Here is a 14,019-nt window from a genome sequence, read left to right as displayed (position 1 = left end):
CACTTTCACCTCTGTGCTTTGTTGTGCTCTTTTCACCTGGAGCGCTACTATGCCGGTGAAATCTCAAGCCCTGCCCCTTAGGAAAGGTTTACAGGGGAGGAGGAATGAATGTTTGTTTTGCTTGTTTCAAAGGGTGGGCAGATGAACAATCATTTTAATTAGTTTTGTAAACGTGGCCTGGTCCCCTCCTTTGCTCCAAGGTAACCAAAATCTTACGTCTGCATAAGTTTTAAAGATAAAGAGATCAAAATTGGCACAGTGATAGCTCTTAAAGAGGGCTTTAGCTACTCCAGATTTGAATCAGATTGGGTCATTCCATAATAATAATAATAAGTTACCTGCCTCTCCCTCTGGATCGAGGCGGGGTACAACACAAATGCAAACACCATAAAATACATAAAATGGATTAAAACATTTTTTAAAAAAGAACCTCTCGTGCAATCACTGAGTCATTACTGACTCTTGGAGGGACGCCAGCTTTCGCTGACATTTTCTTGGCAGGCCTTATAGTGGGGTGGTTTGCCGTTGCCTTCCCCGGCCATTATTAGCTTTCCCCCAGCTAACTGGGTACTCATTTTACCGACCTCGGGAGGATGGAAGGCTGAGTCGACCCAAGCCGGCTGCCTGAAACCAGCTTCCGCTGGGATCGAACTCAGGCCATGGGGAGAGTTTCAGCTGCAGAAACTGCTGCTTTACCACTCTGCGCCACACGAGGCTCAAAACATTTAAAACTAATACATTATTAAAAAAAACATCTTAAAATTCACCTGGTTAGGCCTTCCGGAAGAGATCAGTCTTTATGGCTTTCTTAAATTCCGGAAGACTGTTAAGTTGGCAAATCTCTCCCGGCAGGCCATTCCACAATCTGGAAACGGCAGAAGAAAAGGTCCTCTGGGTAATGGTTGTCAGCCTTGTTTTTGTTGACTGGAGTAAATTATTCTCAGAGGACCTTAGTGTGTGGGGCGGATTCCTTTGATCATGCGAAGTTGTGCATCTTCAAGTTCATAAACTACAGATCTGCTGTTTCCCTTACTCAAGAGGAAATCCATTTATTTCAACTGCATTTACATCCAAGTCATACTAAAATCCCATGCATGCTTCCCTTTGAGTAAACCCCATTGAACAAATACTTACTTCTGAGTAAACAGAAGTAAGACCTCAGAAATAAGCATAGGGTTGCAGAGCACATCTTTCCAGTTTGCTGTTTTAGACTTTAAAAAAAAAGCCTCTGAGTGACCACATTATTAAAAGTCCTATATGTGTTTACTCAGAAGTAAGTCTCTCTCTGTTCAATGGGTTTTACTCAAAGGGAAGCATGCATGGGATTTTAGTATGACTTGGATGTACATTAATTTTTGTGAACTTCAGCTATTAGGCAGTATAAAAATGCAATAAATAAAATAAATTTTTATTAGTAGTAGAAGAATATTTGCCAGTTGGACCATGCAAAAATGAGAAACTGTATTTGAGAGTTCAAAACAGCCTGTGTCTCATAACACAGAAGCATGGTAGCTGCAATGGTACAGCTGCAGAGTTCCTCTAGACAGCTTTCTGATGCTTCATCTGTACTGTTCTGGCTGTGTCTACAGGAAAGGAAAGGATTTTTGACAAGGGGAAGGCTGTTGCCTTCATCCCGTCCTTGTGGGCCTCCTAGAGTACTGGCCGGCTGGCCCACTGTTGGAAACAGTCTGCTCTTTCATTCTTCATATCTCCCCGTTTGTTCCTACTCTCCAGTAACATCTTCTTGGGTACGCCAGAGATAAGAACCGATACACACGTGGTGGCTCAAATCTACACATGCTTCCGTCTCCGTGGGGTGCTGCTGGTGTGAGGTGAAGCTCCAGTCTGCCGCCAGGCTGGTTAATACTATTTAAGACTACCTTTTCCACTGAGAGAAATTTAAAGTACTTCGCAGGACTCACTTTCTCAGGTAGAGCAAGTGCACCTGCAACAGCCTTCTCTAACGTGGCGCCCTCCGGAGGGGCTGGACTACAACTTCCATCAGCTTATTTATTTATTTATTTATTTTATTGCATTTCTATACCGCAGAATAGCCGAAGCTCTCTGGGTGGTTCACAAAATTAAGACAATTCAAATATAAAACAACAGTATAAAACCATAATATAAAATAGAATATAAAAACACAACCAAGATAAAAACAGCAGCAATGCAAAATTACGAATTTAAAACACCAAGTTAAAATTTATTTATAGTCTGTTAAAATGCTGGGAGAATAAAAAGGTCTTCACCTGGTGTCTAAAAGCATATAATGTAGGTGCCAAGCGAACCTCCTTGGGGAGCTCATTCCACAGCCGGGGTGCCACAGCAGAGAAGGCCCTCCTCCTGGTAGCCACCAGCTCATTGGGGCAGGTGTGAGTGGTCTAATTCACCTGGAGGGCACTGGATTGGGGAAAGGTGGACTCGAGCCTAGCAGCCCCACCCCGCTTCTCTACCCAAAGGTGAGTGGCGTGGATCGCCTGAAGCGCACCTCTTACACAGGCTGCTCCCGCTTCCCAGCTCCGCCCCTGCCGGCAACGCAGACCTGATGCAACAACAGTGCTGCCGGTGCAAGGTGGTCTCCCCCCCCCCCACGCGGTCTCCCGAGGCCCATCGCCGCCTGACCTCTCTTGGCACCTGGACGGAACATTCCCAGGCCCGACAATGAAGCCCTTTTTGAATCTTTCCTGCAGCGGAAGTGAGCTCTAGAAACAAAACATAGCAGCGAAAAGAGGAAATTGTGCTCGAATTTAGGTCTGACTTCCCGTGGAAAAATACTTCGAAAATATTTTAATCATTGCAGCGTTTAAACACTTTAAAAACAGCCTTGCGGAAGCAGCTCTCAGTACAAACCAGGCCCATGCAGTTAATATTGCAAATTAATTTCAAAACAAAACACGATCCCGCTTTTCTTCTATAAGGGGCGACCCAAAAGTGACTGACAGCATAGATGCAAATAAGCCAATAGCAAACAGTATGATTTAATATATATATATAATTATGAAATTGGTTCGTTTTCCCTCAAAGGCCGTATAGATGGGACTGAACAGGCCCTGTGTTTCTTGCCCACCTGCTCACCCTCTGGGGCGGGGAAGAGGCCTGAGACCGCAGGCCTCGGATGCTGAAATCCGTACCAGAGGCCGCTTTGTGGGGGGGGGGGAGGCGGCAGTGCGTTAAGGCCCCCAGGTCACTCAGTGCTTCAAAGCTAAGAGCCAGCAGGCAGCACTGAGCGTTGAGCTGGACAAGGAACCAGAGTCTGCTTCAGACACTAGTCTGACGAGGCAGCATTTTGAGCCCATTAACGTTTAAATTCTTCAAAGGGCAGCCCTATGTTCAGCGCGTTACAGTAGCCTAGTGCTGAGGTAAGCGCTGTGGTCAGGTGAAGGGTGGGGCCGAGGCCGGCTTGTGCAGCCAGGAAATACGCTTCAGGGGGAAGCCAACGCCTGCAGTCGCGCTCCGGGGCGCCCTCCATTCCCAAACCAGCACACACCATCGTGCGCAGCCACCTTGCGCGCCAGAGTCCTGCTCGCAGGCACATTGCACGTTGTTGAATTTGTTGACTATAAGCTCGTTGTACAATGCACAATAATTAAATTAAATAAGTTTTTTAAAAAAACTTAAAATAAATTCCCACACAAATTAAGAGGTGAGCTACAAAAAGAGGAAGAGCGTAACCACCTCATTGCTGCTACATTTTGGCTGAGTTCAGACAACACACTAATCCATGGTTGTTCCCTATTCTGTTCCTATTCTGCCAGCTACGGTCTTTCCTGGACAGGGACAACCGAGCCACAGTAGTACATGCACTGGTAACTTCCCAGTTTGACCACTGCAATGCACTTTACATGGGGGTGCCCTTGAAGATGACGCGGAAGTTGCAGCTAGTGCAAAATGCAGCCGCTAGAATGCTGGCAGGTACGTCTTACAGAGACCACATAACACCAGTCTTAAAGGAACTGCACTGGCTGCCTATACGCTTCCGGTCGCAATTCAAGGTGTTGGTAATGACGTTTAAAGCCCTAAACGGCTTGGGACCTCGATACTTGAGGGAGCGCCTCTCCTTATGTATGCCTGCCTGAGACCTTAGATCTGTTGGAGGAGCCCTTCTCTGCATCCCACCAATGCAACATATATGCTATGATGGGATGCGGGAGAGGGCTTTCTCTGTGGTGGCACCCCGACTGTAGAATGCCCTCTCCTTGGAGGCCCGACTGGCGCCAACATTGATTTCATTTCGACGCCAAGTTAAAAACATGGCTTTTTAACAAAGCCTTTGATGGTTAAACTCACCAGCACATTGTTTTAACTGCTTTTAAATTATATATTGTTTTAACTTGGATCATGGTTTAATTTGTTTTTAACTGCGCATATTTATTGTTTTATACTGTATGTTTTTATCTGTACGCCTCTCTGAGATCTTAATGATATAGGGCGGGAGATGAATGTTTTAAATAAATATCTCTCCCCCCTAACCCCCCCCCCCACGGTTGCTTAGCGTATCGTGAGAACACAGCCTTTGTTTTGTGAGCGGACCCGCCGGCGCATCATCCCAGCTGCAGCGAAATGCTGCGTTTGCCCTTCGTTCCTGTGGGCAGGTTCCACTTCCGCTGGGCGCGGGCTGAGCGCAGGGCGGCGACAGATGCCAGTAGCTCCAGCCATTAGGCCTCTGGCCTGGGAGGCCGTCACAGGTCCGGGAAGCGCCCGCCTCTTCCCAGCCGCCCACTCGGCGGGCGCGGCCGCTCCGTCTCCCTCGCCGACGGGCCGCGGCAGTCCCGGCTTCGCTGGCTCCGGAGCCGCTTGGCAAGTAGGTAGGTGGAACTCGTCGCCCGCCTTGGCTGGGGCAGAGGCGGCGGCCCCGGCCCTCCCCGGCGTGCCCAAACGGAGCCCTGCCTCCCTCCCTCCCTCCCGAGGTCTTCCGCTGCTCCAGAGAGCCCCGCACTGCCTTCCGCCGCCCGTCTCGGCTGCTGCTGCTCTTGCTTCTGGCTTGCTCTCTGCTGCGCCGAAGGACCGCAGCCAGCTTGATATCGCCTTGTTTCGAGGGGAGGGGGGGATTTCCCAGTCTGTGGACGCGCGTCTTCCTTTTAGGCTGGAGCGCAGACCTAGGAGGAGCGCAAAGGGCGAACCCCGCCTGCTGCGCCCTCCCGGGGAGACGCTTCGCCCGCGCCAGGCGGGCTGGGCTGCCATCGGGCAGCGGGCACGGAAAGACCGGCGTCTCCCACCCGGCTCATCGCGATTTGGCCGTCTACAAGACCTCAACTTCCCCCCTTTGTCTTTGGGACGCACGTGGCAAAAGCTGTTTCTTTAAAAAATGATTTTTAATAAGGAATGTTGTTTCATTCAGAGATGGACCAAAGGCTGCCTCAGCTTGTGGAGGACCTCACAACTTCAGGGGAACCACAGCTGGATCCCAAGAAAATGAAGGCGTTAAAGAAGATATGCAAGTATGATACTTGCCTGTTTTGACATTACACATAATACTACATTTTTAAGGTTTTGAATGTTTGTCAACTGCCCAGAGAACGTTGGCTATTGGGGAGTATAGAAATATAATAAATGAAATGTAAGCTTACTGTAAAGTGGGAATGTTGGTATAGTATTCCGTTAAAAATACTTCAATTTATACTCTTTTAAACAAAATTTTTGAGGTGTCAGTTCATATTTCTTTACGTTCGGTGTACTCATGTGCATGTTGTTTCAGAAACAAGTCCCACTGTGTTCAGTGGGCCTTACTCCCAGGTAAATGTGCATAGGATTGCAGCTGAAAGGGCTTCGAATTGTGGGAGGAATTTAGTAGCTGGAGTAACAAATTTGATGAATTAGTTTCCTTTTCATGCAGTATTGTGACAAGGTTTTCTAGGACCTCACAACTGAAGGTATATACTTTTGTGTTTATCACTTACTTTTCTAAAGGTCTTCAGAAGAGCATATTAGTCATGTGTATCACCTGCTGATGACACAGCTAAATGAAGAGCATGCTGAGATACGTCTTTCAGCATTTCAAGTTGTGGATGAACTCTTTACCAGGTCACATCAGTTTAGGACTTTAATTATTTCAAACTTCCAAGAATTTTTGGAGCTCACGGTGGAAACAGATTATGATCAGCCTCTTCCTCCACCAAACGAAGTAGCACAAAAACTTAAAAAAGCTGCTATTAAATCTGTACAAGAGTGGCATGAGAAATATGGAGAAGCCTACAAGAAACTTTCTCTAGGATACCATTTCTTAAAACAGAACAAGAAGGTACTTGAATATTTACTTTCATGATTTAATACTCTGACTTTATACAGGTAAAGGTGATGAAGATATCATTATTTGTAAAGAGGTAGAAAAATATGTATATCCATTTTAATTCACTAAAATAAACCATTGTTGCACATAGACTGCCCACTTGTGCTAAAATGTTCATCTATATGTTCCATATAGACAACTTGTGCATTTAAAAGATTCATTTCCTACACTGGAGGTATGTGTGTCTATTTATATCTGTATGTATGTGTGCAATATATACATGTACACAGACATATTGCAAGCCTGTATCTCGGTATGTGCTTTGAAACAAAAAAGGTAAGTATTCTTGAACCAGAAAGGTTAAGAAAATCTGGGTACTCTTCCCAAGCACATATACCTAATCCTTTTAGGCTACCTGGACCCCTTTGTACTGTTTCTAGAAAGTACTTTAGATTTTTTAAACATCTCAAAATGAGAGTCCCTTGAAATTTACCTTTTTGCAATCTGTTACTTTTAGCTCTCTAACCCCAAAGGATTTTTTTTTGCACGTGTCAGCAAAATTCCTCTTAATAAAACACTTTCTCAACATAAAACCCTAGTATTTTCCACTTTTTAGGTGGATTTTCATGATGTAAGTGCCAGAACTCTAGCTGAAAGGAAAAGAGATGAAGAGAAACAAAGACGATTGGATACTATTTACAAAGATAAAGCCAAAAAAACTGAGAGGGAAATGGAAGGTGAGTGGGGTTTAGTTCCTTGTTGGGTAGTATATTAATCCCAATTCCATTTTAGGGTTTCACTGTGACATTCTGACCCAATACTAGTAAGTTTTATTAATAAAAGTATTTATGTATACAGTGCTATTTCATTGAATGGTATCTTAAAGACACCAATTTCCATAGGAAAAAAATAGTCAGGCCCCCCTATTAGTAAAGAGCTTACAATCTAAAATAGGCAGTGGAAGGAAACAAGAGGATTAGGTGAAGGGACCAGGGTGGGGGGAAATGAATGGCAAATCCAGTTATAGAAGTTCTCACAGGCAAATGCCTTGGCATCAGAAATATGTTGGGGGCATGGTTCCAAGATATTTGCCTTTGTCAGAAAAATGAAATATTTCAACGTGTGAATGGACTTTCACTCCTACCGAACAGGGAATCACATATATGTAGTCACAGTACAGGCGTCAAGCTGCTTCTCTCTGCCCCATGTAGCAGCATAGTCTCTCTGGCTCCCACAAGGATAATTTTGGCAGGGTAAGCTTTATTTTTAGAGCACCTGCTTTGCGTGCAGAACATCCCAGGTTCCATCCCCAGGTAGGCCCAGGAAAGAATCCTGCCAGTGTCCATCCAGTATCAACGTTCTGATAAGCCAACTCTTGATGTTTCTACAGGGCCTCACTCAAGGCACACTGATTGGGTCTTTGCCCTCTCACGACATCAGGAAGTCCTGCTACCTTTCTGTTCCCCAAATTCTCTGCACCACTTAAAATAACAGTAGCAGCAAGGACAGCTGGGTTTCTGCATGTTCTGGAATAATATTTGTGTGTGGAAAAAATACCAGCCACATAGAGAAATGGTTGACTCCACAGTGTAGGAAGCAAATTTACTTTAGTGTTTGTGTGTGTGTGTGTGTGTATATATATATATATATATATATATATATATATATATTCTGTATAGCAATATTCTTAAACTACCTTTTGACAGACATGTCCCAAGAAATCCAAGCTGTGCTGACGGAGATAGAGAATTGTTTTCAGCTTCTGATGCCTGATCCGTTTGGCTTCTTGGTGAATGACACTGAAACAGTTGATTGGAGGACAGCTGAAGTGGACAAAACTGTTTCCTGTTCATCTGTGCAGATGGCAGATCAGCAGCCACCTTCCCTTGATGATGAGCAGCCTTGTTGCAGCAAGGATCTTTCTCCCATCTCTCTGGTTCCAAAAGCTGATAACAGAGTCTTGAATAGGGAATCGGAGGAAAATGTGGGCATAAAAGAATGCTTAGAATCAGAATTGACTTCTGCTGGCACTAGTGAAGATAACGATCATACAACCTTTGTTCGGAGTCATGGTCTTGGCTCTCATAAGTACACTCTCAATCTTGAAATACCTACAGGTATTTAGACCCAGTTTCATGCAATTGTTAGTTGACTACATTGCTGTTAGCTTCGGGCTGCATTGGATATAATAGTTTTCACTAACCAGCTAATACGCATATAATTTACAATATATTGGCAGCCTGCTGCAACCCTTGGTTGGAAAGTGGGTTTCCCATCTTAATTCTCTTTGACTGCTGATACTTGAAAGAAGGGATATGGTTTGAAAAAGGCTGAATCCCACTGGTTTAAAATGAAAGGCTATTGAGATATTACTATGAGGCCTCCTTATACCTTTTTCTGCATCTACCTTATTTTCCCTTGAGGTTTCAGATGCCTAGTTATTATAAATTGTTATGTTTACAGTCACTGATTAAACGAGGAGGTGGTGGGGAGAGGTTGTAGGGAGGAATATCCCGTCCCTGAATGCATTGTAGACTAACCTACCTAATTGGGAAGTTACCAAATACTGCAAGAAAACATTTCAAATATAATTTATGTAACTGTCATATTTTGATCTTCCTTTTCCCCCGTTAGATGTGAAACTGCATGAGAATGAAGACAATACAGCCATAATAAGTAATGTTATGGATGCTTATAAGCTTATCAGAAACAAATTTTTGCCTTCTGTACAATCTTGGATTCAGGTGAGCAAAATCCTTTCCACTGAGAATAAAATAACGTTTCTTTCCATTCTGTATTTTGGTTGTTCTCCTTCCTCTAGTTCTTTTTAACACTGATCAAGTTTGAATTTCCTCTTCAATTTACGTGATGCCACACAGGCTGGTTATACAGATAGAACTCAACTATGCTTATAAATTGTTATTAGTTTTTCCTAATTGCTATTAGAAATGATCACCTAAAATATATCCAGTAATTTGTGCCCTCACTAATATCAAAGGGATCGTTCTAACTTAGCCCCAGCTGGTGACAATGTTAGTTTGGAGTATTAATTAGTCTCAGCTATCTTTTGTCCTAAATCCCTCTGCTCTTTTCCATCGTCCCGAGGAACTGATGTTAATTCTTTCTAAATGCATTTTACAAACATTACTTGTTTACAAACATTACTTGTATGTTTCTTTTATAAGAGCCCAAATGATCTGCACAGAGCAAATCAAGCTCAAATAGCAGCAACAATTTTGCACATGTGGAACAAAGATAATTCTGTCTTATAAATGGATTGCACCAGGCTCACCCATCAAATAACCAGTGTGGAACCCCAGAGAAGTAAAATAGCCCTCTAAATGCAAAGCGCAGGCACTTTGCTGGCTTGGTCTCTGGCTGTGCCCTCTCTCTCTCTCCCTCTCTCAAAAGTGTTAGTGTAGTTCTCATATGGGAAGTTGCCCTTCTCGTAATCAAAAATGGTTCCTGCTGTTGAACCCTAGGGAGAATGTATAAGTTGTCTTCTTGTTATCTGGAACATTTCTGAAAAAGGCATTTACACCAGTCTTTGAGCATTTCATGAGTTCTCAACCTTAGAAAAATCACCCAGCATAGGTTGTATATGTTTATAATAGGGTATAAGATTTAGGACCAAGATACAAAGAAACATGGAACTAGTTCAACGAAGTGTGTGGGGGGGGGGGCGAGGGCGGGGTGGTGGTGGTATTCTTGAACAGTTGGTTCCTGGCAAACAGCTTTTGAAACAGGACTTGCAAAACTATTTCATTTTATTTTAAGTATTTATATCCCATCCATTAGAAAACTTTCACAGGGTAACAATGATATGACACAAGGATCTGGTGTTTAAGGGAAAAGTCAAAAATTTGCTTGGGTTCTAATGCAAGCCGCTTATGTGAGCCAAAGCAACTTCTAAGTATAAAAATATGATGTGGTATTTTAACTTACATAATGATAACCTTTGTACAATTTATTACCTCCACCTGCAACTAACCATGGGTAGGAGATAATTTAATGTACTATTAGTTCAATCCTATATACCAGGGGTGGGCTGATGCAGCTTTGGGAGGAATTTGTAAGTTTTCTGACTCAGGATTGCCTAACAATAGCAAAAACTAAATAGCTTGATTCTTCAATAGTCAATTGCTGAAAAAGAAATTCTGGCGGGAGGGGGGGAACCAGGAGTGGACTTTTGTGTGAAAGGACTTGTGGGTTTGGTTCTGGTACCAATCACAAATTCAGAGACACCCTATTCCTTAATTCATACTGTATGTCTGCCTGCCTGAACCACTGTTTTGCCCCTGGCTGTGATTTATGGAGCTCAAAGTTCTAGTTAAAAAATAAAGTAGATCCTGCAAGCCTAATGTCTACCCACCCCTGCTATATATATCTAGTCAGAAGTAAGCCCCATTGAGTTCAATAGGGTTACTCCTAGGTAAGTTGGTGTAGGATTTCAACCTGTTTTTCAGCTGGAAGCCTGTATAGCATGCTGAATTCTAGCTGCTAATTGACCTCTCTTTTGTTGCATTTCACTGTTGGGGGAGACGGGGACAAAGCTGTTTACCCAGAAGTATTATCTACGGTAGTTGCTGGTTGTCAAGTATTGCAAGTTTATGTCTTGGTTTTCTTCTATGATAGGCAAATACATAGCTCATTGTGGGATGTATTTGGATGAATGAACTAATGTGCAATTTAAACTTGTAGTTGTTCACAAGGGCTGGAATAAGTGATGAGCGCTTGAGACAAGCCATCGACCTTAAAAATAAATTGGAGACTGCTTTGGAGAAACACAAGAAAATGAATATTGACTTTAAAGAGAGGAACAAGAAAGTGGTGAGTTGAGCTAAATATTTCTGATGTATATTAGTGGTTGAATATTTGTATACAGAAAGTGATGCCATGGTATTTTCTCATCATGTCATGTTCTAGTCTTAATTTGATATACGTTGATTATGTGGAGGACATTTCTGGAGATCGGGGGTACTGCTGAGGCGTTGTGTGTGCTTGCTTTGCATTATCTTGACCTAAATGTTTCTCCTCTTCTTATGCAACCAGCTCTAGATGTCCGCTTGTTTCCCATGTCCTTAAATGGCAAAGCAGATTATTTCATTTTCCTCATTTTGCTTCAAATTTAGCATTAGTTGAAGCCCATTCAAGCAAGTGCTACATTGTAAGCCAAAAAATATGGGAGAAGGTGGCAGCTGAGAAGGCATGACAGATTGCTGTGGAAATAAAGCAGGAGTGAACTCATCTTGCCATCCATGTTGAATTGTTGACTTGCTCAAGGGTGACTAATTTCACCTGTCACGTATTGCCCCTGATTGGGCTACTTCCATGCATCACAAAATAGGTCAAGAATCAGTCCAAGTCAACTGGCAATAATTAACTTTTTGTGGATATTTTTTTTGTAACGTACTCTTGAAGACAGGTTTTCCTAAGGAGAAACTACATTTTAAAAATTCTGTAATGGTTAATAAAGAACCTAAGTATGTGCCTTTTTGGACCTGTAAGGCACAGAAGCCTGTGTGCTTTGTAGGAAGTACTTTTCAAGTTCTAAGTACCTTCTGCAAAGCTCATGATGAGCAGTACTTTAATAATAAATAGGAAGTCCGGTTGAGCTTGGGTTAAAAATGAAGGGCTGTTCATTAGCCCTCCATGCATATATAGTACACATGGAGAGGGGAGAAAGGCCGTCCCTCAATATCTGTTTGTTCAGCAGAATATTAGAAAGGGGTGGTAGGCTGGTACAGCTGAACATGTGAGCATCAGAGGCTGGGCCAACAGGTGCAGTGCCACCTCCCATTCCACACACACACTTGGTATATGTGAAGAGATCTAGTATGTGAACAGCCTTTATGGGAAAAAATGCACCAAATACTAAGCCCCCGCTGGTATTGCCATGGCCTATGAAAAATAGAATCATAGTATCATAAAATAGTAGAGTTGGAAAGGGCCTATAAAGCCATCGAGTCCAACCCCCTGCTCCCTGATCACATGATCTGCTCAACAGATCATGTGACCTGTTCTAAAATCTGAGCATCTTCTAGGTCTCAAGTATAAGGGAATTTAATTGAGAAATCCAAGAATCCCCCTTTTATGTACATCTTGTTTATGGAATAAAAAGGTGGTCCTCGTTCAGTGGCAAAACTTAACTGCCGAATGATTGAAGCTAGGACAGCTTAAAACTGAAAAATGGGCATGTAAATATAGGTGCTTCTGGCTATCAGTTCCAGCACAGAGGTCTTTTTAAAAACTATTATTTATTTTTAACATGCAATTATAATGACAACAAAAGGAACAACGAAAGACAGCATTGTTTCACAATAATATTAATGGAAATTTAGCACTCATATCTTAAATATATGCATTAAATAAGCTGTCCATATATCTGAATAGATATCCAAATGAAATTGGCAACTACTGCATATATGTTCAAGTGTAGAGAGAGCAGTAAGATCCTCAGACAATTGAAAGATAGTTGCTTCCAAAGTCCAGCATAGAGAATTTAGCAAGATCTCTGTTGTAACAGGTCCATATGCTATTAATTGAAGACCATGTTCAAAATTTGCAAAGTTCTAAATAAAATGTTTTAAAGTATAATTTTCTATCATGGGTATTAGCTGCATGGATTTTAATAGAATTAAGTTTACCCACCTTATTTCCACAATTATATGTTTCTCATATTTGCTCAAGTGTTCCTCCATTTCTGTAAAGGTTTTGATTACTTTTACTACTTTGTGCTGCAGACATCTGTCCTGCTTAACAGATAACTTCACTGGCATTTAACACATCTTTTGCACAATTCAGTTTTCCTCTTCTGAATTTCTGTGTTCTTGAGGTGTTAGTCTGTGCCCCTGGTGGTACAGAAGTAGAAAGGATGGCAAAGATAAAACTCTGGTTTGAGATTAAAATATACTATTGTATTAAATACAAATTATGCCATACATATTTGTCCACATTTAGTGGACAAATGTGTATGGCACAATTTGCTTGGCAGGCTCCTGGCTAGGACTTATTTATACACAATAAGAAATGTGATATTTTGCGTCATAAGGAGGCTGCCATTCACTCAGAACAGGCCAACAGACTGTTTCAGATTTTACCCTGGGAAAATCTGAACACTGGCATAGTAGTGTAGAGTTCAGATAATCCTGATGTAAAAAATAAATATTACTAACTGTCGAGAGCTGCATTTTTGCAAACACTTTAAATGAGACTTGAATACTTTTTCCTTTGAAGTGGCATTGCACATTTTTTTTAGGGGATGGTAAAAAAAATTTCTGTGATTCAAAATACACAATGTGGCAGTAGGTCCTATTGAAAATAATGCAACTGATTCCCATATGAATATCCTTAGTTTCAAAGTATAAACTTGTCTAGAATTCTTTTCATTGGCCAGTAGAGGGAGTGCACTCTGCATATTGGGCATTTATTTTACTGGCATCATTTGAAAGTTTGTGTGTGTGTGTGTGTGTGTGTGCGAGAGAGAGAGAGAGAGAGAGAGAGAGAGAGAGAGAGAGAGAGAGAGAGGGAGGGAGGGAGGGAGGGGTGATACTGCTCTAGATCCTCATTAATTACTTTCAGTATTTAAAATGAAAATTCACTCTTTTTTAGGCAGTATCTAAAATCATTTGCTCTTGACTAATATTTCTCTGTAAGGTTTAAATATATTCAAAAAGATTTTCGTAAGCTAACATGTTAAATGTAAGTATCCGTGGCTATCTATTGTCAAAAGTTCTGCTAAGTTCCTGAATATTTATGCTTGCCTATCATCTAATTGGTTTTCAATGTTAAAA

At 42.2% G+C, this 14,019-nt stretch overlaps 2 protein-coding genes across 4 annotated transcripts in view; one reads left to right on the top strand and one right to left on the bottom strand.

Annotated features, from left to right (window-relative positions):
• The window catches only part of CTBP1 (C-terminal binding protein 1), a 426,424-nt gene that overhangs the window by 308,414 nt on the left and 103,991 nt on the right, over nucleotides 1-14,019 (bottom strand). The window lies entirely within an intron of this gene.
• Nucleotides 4,705-14,019, top strand: part of UVSSA (UV stimulated scaffold protein A) — an 82,229-nt gene continuing 72,914 nt past the window's right edge. Inside the window, exons 1-7 of one of the 2 annotated variants that reach the window (XM_063125923.1) lie at nucleotides 4,705-4,801; nucleotides 5,339-5,438; nucleotides 5,908-6,238; nucleotides 6,843-6,963; nucleotides 7,933-8,343; nucleotides 8,861-8,970; nucleotides 10,928-11,056. In XM_063125923.1, the coding sequence (XP_062981993.1) occupies nucleotides 5,341-5,438; nucleotides 5,908-6,238; nucleotides 6,843-6,963; nucleotides 7,933-8,343; nucleotides 8,861-8,970; nucleotides 10,928-11,056 (1,200 nt within the window). In that variant the 5' untranslated portion in view covers nucleotides 4,705-4,801; nucleotides 5,339-5,340. Of the gene's footprint in view, nucleotides 4,806-5,338; nucleotides 5,439-5,907; nucleotides 6,239-6,842; nucleotides 6,964-7,932; nucleotides 8,344-8,860; nucleotides 8,971-10,927; nucleotides 11,057-14,019 lie in introns of both variants that reach the window. The other variant, XM_063125922.1, reaches the window with a different exon arrangement.

The sequence above is a fragment of the Elgaria multicarinata genome, chromosome 5 (genome assembly GCF_023053635.1).
Source record: "Elgaria multicarinata webbii isolate HBS135686 ecotype San Diego chromosome 5, rElgMul1.1.pri, whole genome shotgun sequence".
In the NCBI taxonomy this organism is placed as follows: Eukaryota; Metazoa; Chordata; class Lepidosauria; order Squamata; family Anguidae; genus Elgaria; species Elgaria multicarinata.
The sequence above is the reverse complement of the archived record's forward strand: the minus strand, read 5'-3'. Positions and strand labels throughout refer to the sequence as shown.